Source organism: Periophthalmus magnuspinnatus, chromosome 9 (genome assembly GCF_009829125.3).
Source record: "Periophthalmus magnuspinnatus isolate fPerMag1 chromosome 9, fPerMag1.2.pri, whole genome shotgun sequence".
In the NCBI taxonomy this organism is placed as follows: domain Eukaryota; kingdom Metazoa; phylum Chordata; class Actinopteri; order Gobiiformes; family Gobiidae; genus Periophthalmus; species Periophthalmus magnuspinnatus.
This window is the reverse complement of record NC_047134.1, coordinates 21,720,997-21,733,150: the sequence shown is the minus strand read 5'-3', so window position 1 is coordinate 21,733,150 and position 12,154 is coordinate 21,720,997. Positions and strand designations below refer to the sequence as shown.

Genomic DNA, 12,154 nt, shown 5'->3' with positions numbered 1-12,154 from the left:
ATTGTGGACATAACTAAAATGGCAATCTCTCTTCTGCTTACAACAGAATTTATTTTAGCCACAAACTTTAATAATATTAGTGGTAGTGCCTGTCACAATAACACATTTTGAACTGCAATATATTGCTGAGGTAAATATAGGCAATAAATATTGAAACCAAACCATAAAGCAGAATTATCCCTCAAAACTATTGTAAATAGTCAGTATTGTCAAAAATATGAGCTGCAATAAATAAATGACAGAATGCAACACTTAAGTAGTATGCAACTATGAGTTATAGAAGTTCAAAATTCAACAATCTACAGACAAAAAAACAAAAATGTCGCATTAGTACAAAGAAAAAAAACCTATGATAAATATTGACCTCCCAAAATGATTGTTTCATCTAATATATATTGATAAGTTGATATAGTAATTATTGTGGCAAGCCTAAATATTAGTATTTTAAAAAAAATTGAAATAGGGTCTATACACAGGAAGTCTTGCACAGGGCTCTGAAGAGGTCAAGTGAAAGAATTAGAAGAAAAATACATATAACAAAATAATTAATGCCTATAAAAATAATATTACCATATTTATAACCAACATTATAGCAGGTAATATATGTAAGAAACTGTACAACTATTTCAACATGTTATGAACTAACATAACAATATAAGATCCATTGTAAATTAATTGAGTTTTTTTAAACCTGCATGTTGTTTCACAAAACAGAACATATAGAACAGTTTGAAATCAAGATGTGAAATGTTTTGGTAACCTACTGTATATAAGTGTGTGCCTCTCACTCTGTATGATGGTGGTGTCGCCGGGTGGACAGGTGATGGTTACAGGAGGGACAGGTTCGGTTTTCCTCACGTTCCTCTGGTTGTCTGAGTCCTCAGGTTGGTCCGTAGGCCAGGACTCATTGCCCTTCTGAGGGGAGATGGCAAGAGACTCCCCCTCCGAGTCACCAAACCTTTAATTATACCATTATACTGATAAGTGGCAATGCAATGACAGACTAACCCATCATAGTATGTTATTATGGGGGTCAAACCAGCGTCATTTTTGATATTGCATTACATAATATCAGCCTGCTCCAGTCTTTCAAGTGATCTTGCTTTCCCATTATCATTAACATTTAACTACAAAAGCACTGCATGAATCCCAAATGTCAGAAAACTTAAAATTACCAGTTGATTTGTATTGATTCAAAATGGCTGTTAAAAAAAGGGATAAATACTTTTTTTTTTAATTGATATTGCAAATGGGTTGGCCACGCAACCTATGAAAAAGTAGCCAAAATGTTGAGCCTGGCAGAGAGCTAGTATGAACGATAAATATAGAATGTTACCAGTGAAATGCATTGCTTTCCCTAGAGTTTTCCACCTTAACATTAAACTTATCTATCATGCATTTATTCAGTTATTTATTTGGTCTTTTTTTTTTTTTTTTACTGTGAGTGGGATCACCTCTGCACAGATCTGACCTGACAGAACTTGGCCTAGTGGCACGGCATCACCTGCTATTCTCCATGGATATAGATATGATTAATGCCACACAGTAAAACATTCCAAACAAAACAATAGAAAAGTTACATTAATAGTGAAGACTGAAATTAAAACTCTTGGATGAATTTGAGACACGTTTGTAGTGCACAATTTGCTCTACCTTTGACTGTGAGGCTTCTCCCGATCATTAGCCTCTTCCCCCTCCATGGTAGACTGTCCTCTGCAGCCGTGTGTCCGGTGCCTCCTCCTCTCTCCGTTGGCTCCACTCGAGCTCCTGTCTCCCTCTTTGCTCCGTCCATCCTTGTGCCTGGACCTCCTCTCGCCCCTGCCTCCCGTGCTCACCGTCCCGTTCCCCTCCCTGTTCTGCCTGTGCGAGTGATGGTGTCTGTGTTCTCGTTCACTGGTCACCCCCGCGCTGTCGTCCACCGAGCTTTGGTGGTGATGCCTCCTACCCCCCTCTCTGCTCCGGGACCGGTCGTTTTTGCACTCCTTGCTCCTACTTCCGTCTGGATCCTTGGAACGGCTATGGTGCACGTGGTGTCGTCCCTCTTTGCCACTCTCCCCGTTTTCGTTATTTCTTCGATTTTTGTGTCTGTGGTGTCGGCGGGTTTGATGGCACATGGGGGCAGCAGGTTCGGTATTAGTTTCAGGTCCCTCTGGCTTGTTTTGGGCGAGGTTTACGTGGTCAGTCAGTATGGGACCATCCCGGGGCTCTACAACAAGAGGCCTATCACGGTGCGTTTTCATGTCTGATCGGAGCGGGCAGATTCGGGGCAAGTCCTCTGGTTCCAGTTCGTCGTACAGGGCTTCGCAGCTGGCGCGGTTGTGGCGGCGCATTTGATTGGCTCTCTGCTCCCACACGGACATGGTCTTCATTGACTTGTGCTGCTCCTTACTGAGAGAGAGGCAGAGGTAAACAGGTCAACATCAGTGTCACAATAGGAAAAAGAACAAAATACTTTAAAGTTTACATGGTTTGATGTTGTCAGGTGAAATCTGCCAGTTTTAATAGTTTTTAAAAAGTGTTTTAGCTAAAAAATAAATAAAAAGAAAGAAAAAAAAAGTGAAAGAAATATCTGGGATCTCTAATACCACTTAAACCAATACTCATTTCCAATACAGGTCAATGACTAAAATATAAAATCTATATTCTATTTATCATAGTAACATAATACTGTATCAAGATACTTCTGTTTCTAACTTGCAGGCAACTATAGACAATCAGTGGCAGTGTACATTCTGGACTGGTCAGTCTGCATAAAAACTGACTCACTAAATCACAGACTAAAACACTACTGGAGTGTTGATGGATTTTTTATTTATTTAGATTAAAACATAACATGCAAACTACATTAAATGTTCTGGACTTAAACAGAATCCAATCAGTGCTTTCACCTTTTATTCAAAAGTCACTGCACTGTTGACGGGCTAAATGGACACTGCCAGATCTAGTTTCCCTTTGATACTTTACGACTTTACACTGGCAACTTGCACAAGAAACAGCAGTTTATTTTTCTACACGGCGCCCCCTGGATGTTGAATGATTTACAGTATGACCGAGGTGCAATGGAGCTTTCAACACAGCGTCTTCTGCTCTCATAAATCAAAGTTGTCGGCTGTGAAAAGACACTTCTCCATGGATTATGCCTGAACAGAGCCAAGCATGGCCGTAGCACCATGCTCTGACATACAAGAGCTCTCCATTGATTGCAATACAGCACTTTGAAATGATTGTACGCATGCACTTTGGGCACTGTAACAACAAGGGAGAGGTTTAAATCAAATCAGGGCAAATAGAATTGATATTGTATAACACCAGAAGAGAACACCACATACCACTTCAGAGCATCATCTGAAGGGGGCATAAATGTTAAATAAGTAAATATAACTAAGATTGATCAAGAATAAAGGCAGAGCTAACCCTGGAATAAACAAGGACAATACATGTGATCAAAAGTGGCTAACTCCGAAAGCCAGACTTATGTGAATAATTTTGCCATTTTTGGTTCATTTTGGCTTCATAAATCCATGTCACTGGGGCTGCATGATATGAGAAAAAGATTGCAATATTAGATGACGATGATGATGTTTTGTATTGTGATAACAATATTACTGTAGTATTTTAATATAGTTTTGGGACAATAAGTTCAGTTCATTTAAAATAAAAATGCCTTCATTTACTAGTCACACTGTGTCAAAATAAAAACTGAACAAAGACAGAACCAAGGTCAAATTTGTGTTGACAACTTTGTGTTGTTTAAATATTTTAATTCCTTGTGATATCGATTATTGAGTCAGTCAAAGTTTCAATGTTGATATATTTGTGATATATATGTTGTGATATATCGTGTAGCCGTATACACCAAAGGAAACTGATGCAGACAAAAATGTAGTTAGCCACTTTTGGGAACAGCACTTGGGACCAAAACTAACCTGTTGGCTAAAATACACTGTCCCACAGAAACATTAGTAGTACACATTCACTGATTATTCCAAGATGCCAAGAATTTAAATGGACGCCAATATAATATCGCAGGTAATGCTTACTTACCTTCCTACATAGCGTATATAAGATTTCTAATTGGATGGAATACACATGACAGGACACACAAATAATGACATAAATGCCCATATATGGTCAGATGAAATGGAAATGCACCACCCCGGGGTTGTATTGACTTGCCCTTGTGATAGCCACAGTGATAATGAGGCTGGTAGAACCCGCCGTGCTAACAGGCGGCTAGCTTTACCTCAGGTAGTGATGGACTGGGGTGCAGACATAACTCCTACAGACACATAGAAGAAGCAACAGACAGAGAGGAGAGACTTCAAAAGACAGGAACTTAACAGACAACAATAACTTACAGAAATAAATACAGTGTATAATAGACAACTAATCACATAACATAACAATTAAAACAAGTAATTTCTATTAAAAATATAAAATGACAATACCTGTCTATAATCAGCCTATATAAATGTACCTTTTCTTTAGACAAATATTATGCATTATTTGTATTGTTATTGGACTTTAAACATGCTGAGTACATTTGCTTTGGCATTTCATGTTTTAGAACTTAAAATAATGGCTATGGCCACAATGTACTGGCAGCAGAGAGAATTACTCAAAAAGCACAAGGGAATCTGCCGATAATTTACGAACTTGAGCAGTTCAGGAGCCCTTTGAACTTTTACCTGTGAGCTAACAATCCTGGGAAATTCAAAATCATGGGTTTTTTAAGTGCACCGAGGGAGTGGACTTACTAAAAATAGTGATGTGACATTCATGAACAAGTCGGCTCTTTTGAATGGTTCCTTAATGTGAGCGGTTGGATCTGGATACAATTTTTTTAAAAGAGCCAAAAGTAATAATCTGAAATGCAGCACAGGTATTACTATGTTTTCTTGGGTTTACTGAAAGGTAAACTGAAATATACTTTCATTTGATATGAAGTAACTGCCTCTAAATAATAAACAAATTATACAGTCTGTAAGTATATAATACGCTATTCATACAATACACAAAACAAGACAGAACAAACACAAACAGAAGAGAATGTATTAGAGTAAATAGATGGAGGAAGTATGATGGTGATGGATGCACTGACAAAACCATACTTATGAATAATGTAATGAATACACCACTGTCTGATGAGTGATCAGGCACAGTTATCAAAGAAAACAACGGTAAAAGACACAACAGGAAAATCAACCCAATCCAATGCACTGTGCCTATACGACATTTCTTAACCCCATTTTAAAGTGCAATTGCAGTAGTAAACTAAGTCAAAATGTGTACAAAATCTACATAAGAATTTGAATATATGAGTTCAACAGTTTTATATTCATTAAAGGAGATATATTATGCTAAACAGAATGAAGAGTGTTCAACCTTATTATAATGGTTTTCTCTAATCCTTATTGTTATTCAATCCCCACCCACAGCTCTGTACTTGCAATTCTTTGACTTTAGTTAAGACAAAAATGTAAAAAAAAAATATTACATTTTTCAAAAACTAAACAATCTGCCGCTTGTTATAAGAAAATGACAGGAACAGGAGGAAATTGGTCAACATTATAGAATCTGTTCTGTAGTTTTGAACAGGAAGTCACTGGATACTTATTTTGGTTTCAATTTAAATGTAAAATAATGTAATTCAAATGCAGAAATGCCATATAGCTACAAATAATGGGATTTGGTTGAAACACAATGTAGACACTCTTATCACAAACGCCATGTTGTTATGATTCAAACAAACATATGCAGAATAGAGACTAGATAAATCAGAAATATTTTAGGAAAGTACAGAATTGACAGAAGAAAAAATGGCGGTATTTCAGAATTGTAGGCAATAACTCACAGTGAGCTAACGCTGCAGAGGGATGAGCTGCTAGAGTGCGCGTTACCTCGACTGCGTGTTAGAAAACTGCACATGCACAAAACAAAAATGCATGAAGTCAGAGAAACTGCAAGACAATTTATATAAGTTTATTTTTAATACAATTTCTCTGCTTCATTGGGTCATATATTGCTACCCATCACCATTCAACGAAATGGGAAGTCAAAACTCAGGCTGAACTGCAGAGCAAAAGGCATAAATAGACAAATGCTTTTGAAACAGAACGGCAACAGTCATTTCAAATAGATTTTTCTCCATAAAGATAGAATGGACACGAGATATGCATTTTATGACTACAGCCCGGACCTGAGGAGGGAAGAGTGATACTGAAATTCAGAAACAAGCAGAATTTCAGTTTGACCGCTCATGCAAAAACAAGATAAAGTGTTGAGGAGTCTGTCAGGCAAACACATTAAATACTACTCTAAAACAAATAGAGTACATTATATTGTTACTCAAGGACAAAATATGTGCAATATAGACAACATTCAGGGTTATGGAATATGCATGGGTCACAATACATAGGTCTACCTAATGCATCCTTTAATACTAAGCAATATTAGAAAGTATTACAATGAATTAAAGGTGCACTGTGAAATTTTTCTTGCGGAGGGTCTGCCACCTGTTTGTCTCAGTGAAGATGTTATAGCTCTGCCTCGAATGTTCCACAGTATAGCATTAAATTGATCTCTATGGGGAGAAGTAGGAGAATCCACCTGGCCAAGTTACAGGTCAGAGAAGCAACCTCGCTCACTGTAAGAATGTTTCTCAGATTTTCTGAGTAATAAAAGTACTTGCACTTGACACATAGGTGAAGCAATAGCATCTCCATGGAGACAAGCAGGTGGTAGAATCCCCACAAGAAAAGTTATAAATACATAAATAAATGAATTCATAAATGAATAACTAAATAAATAACATTGCAACTTACACTAAAATGGTTATAGTTAACAAATTTATTTGTAAACAGCCTTCAAAGCTATATAATATTAAATAAATACATATCGTTATCATTAGGGCTCAGCGACTTACGCAGTGATGGAGATGTTGGTGGCTGACATGGGGCTGACCTCCTTCACCTCTTTGGCTTTCTGCAAGGCCAGCTTCTTGTTGATGGCCTCCTCTTGCTCCTCTTCATCCTGTAAATATAGTCAGACAATATGTTCACACATGTTTTACTACAGTCAGTTTAAGTAAAACAAGGTTGGAGTCTGGACTTTATGTGTAGTTTTTTCAAAGCAATTTACACTTACACATTATTTGAATCACGTAGTGACCCCTTTGTCTTTGTGGTTACCTCATAATGTGCCTCAATTACGTAGTTTTTCCCTGGGCTTTATGTCAGATGCCCATCCTAAGTGGTGTTTTACCTTTATCCAGGCTTGGCACTAGCACTGGCTTTGTGGTGCAGGCCCCTATTGTGAATCATTGTTGAATAGAGTATAACATTGTTGTTGTGAATGTTTGAAAATCAAACTTTTGAAAAGAAATGATCTACCAACAATGACTGCACCTCATTGACCTTTATTAGCCTGGCAAACAAGCCCATCCTACTGTCTGCAGCTGGATCTGGGACCAAGCACATATTTTTCCAATAACAGTGCTTATTCGTAGTGTTTATTTTATGCTTATTAATTGGACTGAATTTCACTGTCGGGATTGCTTACAGTGGGCTACTGTATATAACGAGCATACTGAAATATTCATGGATTTTAAATGAGGTGAAAATACATCTTGTGTTGGCCTTTTAAAGGCACTTTATCAGATTTTTTTCTTAAAAATGTGAAAAACAGAACAAGTTCATTCTAAATGGTTTGCAGTCGCCCTTCACTCACCCTTTGCATTCCGAGCATCTTTACTATTCATAGTGATTTTCACAACTTTCACAAGACAAGAGCGGAGCTTTGCCACCAAGGTAAAGTTCACAACAACTAGTATGCTAATGTGCACCTCCTGATTATAGCACAATGCTTTAGAATTAGATGGAGACAACACAGTCAACTTACTTTTACTTTGTGAGCTGCTTATACAATATATATGTATTGGGGCAAAACAAATTTTGCTCAAATACAAAAAATGACAAAGATAAACTCATAAATTGTGATACTGAACTGTGCCTTTGGGATTAGACTCCTCTGCCCAGTATATAGTGATATGGTGCCATTGAAATTCAAGTTTATGACCCGGAACCACCTCCATTTCAATGTATCCAAGGACCTTAACCATTCAACCAACCATATAGGAACATATTACAGCATGAAAATCACCATAAATCCCACAGTGACAGTGACACAAGCAATGAAAGAATGAATTACCTTTGTAAGCTCCTGTGCATTTGCCAAGTTATCAACAGCAATGGCCAAGAAGACATTTAACAGTGTGTCTGGTTGCATTTGGTGTTAAGGAAAGAAAAAAAAAATCTAAGAATCAATAATGCAAAATCAATATTTTACCATTGGAGCTGTTTATCAAATCAATGTGAAATTCCCTCTTTGTTTATGAGGTAGCCACCGGGGAGAGGCGATCAATTGTGTAGGATACAGTTTCCAAAGAGTGTTAGAACAATGAAATAAATGGAGGAAAACATGCCCCCGTGGACCCCGCCCTGCGATTCTATGCCGTGGTACATGACAGCGTTCCAGTCTTCGCCAGTGAGGATCTGCAATGAGGAAAATATATAAAATATAGAAAGGTCATGATAAGATGTATGCAGCATGGAATAGAGCTGGCAAATACATTTACTCTGTTACATGAAATTTGTAAGATAGTTTGAATGTACTTAGCAACTGGTACAATGACAGCTGACGTAAAAGGAAATCTTATTTTGATTTCATTTTGAAATACTTTTGGAGTGCATATTAGATTACATCTCTGCACTGGCTTCCTGTGGCTTAGAGAATAGATTTTAAAGCAACTCTGCTTGTGAACAAGTCTCTTCATGGACCAGCACCAAAGTACGTCTCTGACAAGTTAGTGCCATATGAACCATCTCCCACTTCAGGGACCGGCCCCCTGCTGGTGCTCAGTCAGGACTAAACATGGGGAATCAGCATTTCAGTTTTATGCAGCTAAAACTCAGAACAGTCTTCCTGAAGATGTGAGACAGGCCTCTACTGTGACAATGTTTAAATCCAGGCTCAAAACAGTTCTGTTTAGCTGTGCATATGACTGAAAAGTTTTTATTCTGCACTCTTTTAATGTTCATTTTATGATGTTTATTTATGTTTTGATTGTGGCGCCTTTGTTATTCTGTAAAGCACTTTGAATTACTTTGTGTACTAATATATATATATATATATATATATATATATATATATATATATATATATATATATATATATATATATATATATATATATATATATATATATATATATATATATATATATATATATATACACACACACACACACCCACCCCCACCCACCCACCCACACACACACACACACACACACACACACATACATACATACATATACTGGCAACCACACTTCAGTAGTTCATGTAAGCAAATACTTTTGCCCATACTTGAGCAATATTATTTATATTTTAGCCAACTGTACCCTGCTCTGTAACACTGACACAGAAGAGAGAGGACGGGGAAACACTAGGTTGACCTTTACCTGGAAGACGGTGAGGATTGCTGCTGGGAAGGTGTCAAAGTTGGTTGTCGGCGTTTCATCTTCAAAATTAAACCTACAGGGAGAAAATCACTTCTGTGTAATCAAGGTAAACCAATGCGGCTAATAACATGTCTGTCAGACTCTGGAGAATGCCCATCAATACTGCAGTGTATATGAGGTGGGTGTAAGGAGTGCAAGCTGTGTTCAAAAACAGTACACTGTTTAACTGTGAGGAAAAATTAATCTCAGTTATGTTTGTAAATGTGTAAATGTAATATAACTTACATACAATTGTGAAATGTAGATAGGTTTAACGTAAAGAAGCAATAAAGAATGTGAAGGAGAAAGGTCAACAGTAGTAGTAGCAGTAGCAGTAGTAGTAGAAGCAGCAGCAGCAATGGTGATAGTCACCACCAGTCTCTCTCTCTAAAACCTTCAAATCAGGCTAGAAATCTAGGGGTAATAATGGACTCAGACTTGAACTTTAACAGCCACATCAAATCAATAACATCTGCGGCTTTTTACCATCTAAAAAAACATTTCAAAAATCAAAGGTATACTGTCAAAACCAGACTTGGAGAGACTTATCCATGCATTTGTCTCCAGTAGGTTAGACTACTGCAATGGCCTGCTCACTGGCCTCTCCATACGAGCGTTAAGACAGCTGCAGTACATCCAGAATGCTGCTGCTCAGGTCCTGACTAGAACCAGGAAGTACGAGCAAGTCCTGTTCTCAGGTCTCTGTACTAGCTTCTGTGGCTCAAAGAATATACTTTAAAGCAACTCTGCTTGTGAGCAAGTCTCTCCATGGCCTAGCACCAAAGTACAGCTCCGACATGTTAGTTTCATATGAACCATCTCACACTCTGAGGACTTCAGGGACCGGCCTCCTGCTGATGCCCAGAGTCAGGATTAAACATGGGGAGTTAGCGTTTCAGTTTTATGCAGCTAAAGCCTGGAACAGTCTTCCTGAAGACATTAGATAGGGCTGACAATGTTAGACTACTTTGACAATGCTTAAATTCAGGCTCACAACGGTTCTGTTTAACTGTGCACAACATTGAAAGGTAAATACATTTTATGATGATTATTTTTATTTTGTTTTTAATGTCTTTCTCATTCTGTAAAGCACTTCGAATTACTTTGGGTACGAATTATGCTATACAAAAAACCTTGCCTTGCCTTGATATTAAAGTGATAAATATGTTAAATGAACAGTTGGACCTCAATGCAATTATACAACAAATTGCAATACTGTATATTGCAGTCAAACCATACAAATTAAAAATATCAATCTTTACCCATTTGAAATTCTGTGGACTTGGTTCATTTACCGACAATTAGAGCTGCAAGATTAATCGCAATCGACTCAAAATAGCAGTTTGAATGGTCACAATTAGCAACTTGCAATTATTTAAGTCCTTTGCAAATATCAAAATATTAGCTGTTATCTAAAAAAAAAATGGCCTTGCTCACATGCACACCGAATTTCCAATTATGATTAATATTAATCAAATTTTGAGTGTGCATGTAACCGAAGCTACTCTAGTTTAGATCCGATTCTTGTTTGGTTTAGCAGTTCATATTTCAGTGTCCTCTCTAAACTGAATGCTTTTGGATATGTTAAAAATTTGCACTGCAAAAAAAGAGCAATTATGAAAAAAATCTAATCGTAATCACAATGTTTGTCAGAAAAATTGCAATTCAATATTTTCCCTAAATTGTGCTCATAGCTCACACTTAGACATTCTGAGCACTGAAAAAGAACAACACTTCTTCTCCTTTTGTGCTAGTGGGTATGGTTAATTTATTGCATAGCTTTACACACTCAATAGATGAATTTCAGCTGGATTATAGTGGAATAAGCTTACATTGTGATATAATTCAAATACATTGTCTCATTGCCCTGGTTGTTGGCCATTGTGAATTGTCCTATGAGCAGTGGAGCTGACATTTGGTATCTCTGTGTGTCTGTGGAGACCTAATTATGTGCACCCCCCATCATAAAGAATGCACATGCGGCAGCTTAAAATGGCATCCCCAATTTATCTTGTGCCTTTTTCAAATCCAAGTGTGCTTATACTCAAGAAATTGGTCAGGAAAATGCACTGTTGACTATTTTCTAATACTATACATTTGGAAGACCACTGAAACCCATTATAATCTAATTTGTCCATATTTGTCCACAATGTATTAACCATGGATTAAAGCAAAATTCAATAGTAAAAAGAAGTCCCTTTAACAGGTTTTCATGTCTTTGTAATTACTGCATGATTTGGTGGAAAAGTATCTGTACAAAAACAGGTCCGTTCGAAACAGAATACCTCTATCTACATCTACATCCGACCTGCAGGAACAAGGAAGGCATTCTCTTGACAGTTTAAACATCGATTAACAAAATAAAGGTGTCGTTATTTATTTTCATTAGTCTAATCATAACTTTTGTGAAATTTGACATGTTTTGGCAACTTTATTGTACAGTTGCATTACCTTTACATAAATGGTCATATTTTTATATAGCACTTTTCCACCTTAAAGGTACGCAAAGTGCTTTTACATCAGGGAAACACTCACCCATTTACACACATATTCATACACCAGTGTACGCAGACACTGAGGGCAGAGACTGGGGGCAGAG

The 12,154-nt window shown here is 37.3% G+C and overlaps 1 protein-coding gene across 1 annotated transcript in view; it reads right to left on the bottom strand.

Moving 5' to 3' along the window:
* Positions 1–12,154, bottom strand: part of cacna1ba (calcium channel, voltage-dependent, N type, alpha 1B subunit, a) — a 156,914-nt gene that overhangs the window by 53,449 nt on the left and 91,311 nt on the right. Inside the window, exons 15-22 of the mRNA XM_055224495.1 lie at positions 9,517–9,589; positions 8,435–8,552; positions 8,209–8,276; positions 6,926–7,032; positions 5,855–5,920; positions 4,244–4,279; positions 1,654–2,388; positions 789–958 (exon numbers count right to left, since the gene is read on the bottom strand). Coding sequence (XP_055080470.1) covers positions 789–958; positions 1,654–2,388; positions 4,244–4,279; positions 5,855–5,920; positions 6,926–7,032; positions 8,209–8,276; positions 8,435–8,552; positions 9,517–9,589 — 1,373 coding nt within the window. The remainder of the gene's footprint in view (positions 1–788; positions 959–1,653; positions 2,389–4,243; positions 4,280–5,854; positions 5,921–6,925; positions 7,033–8,208; positions 8,277–8,434; positions 8,553–9,516; positions 9,590–12,154) is intronic.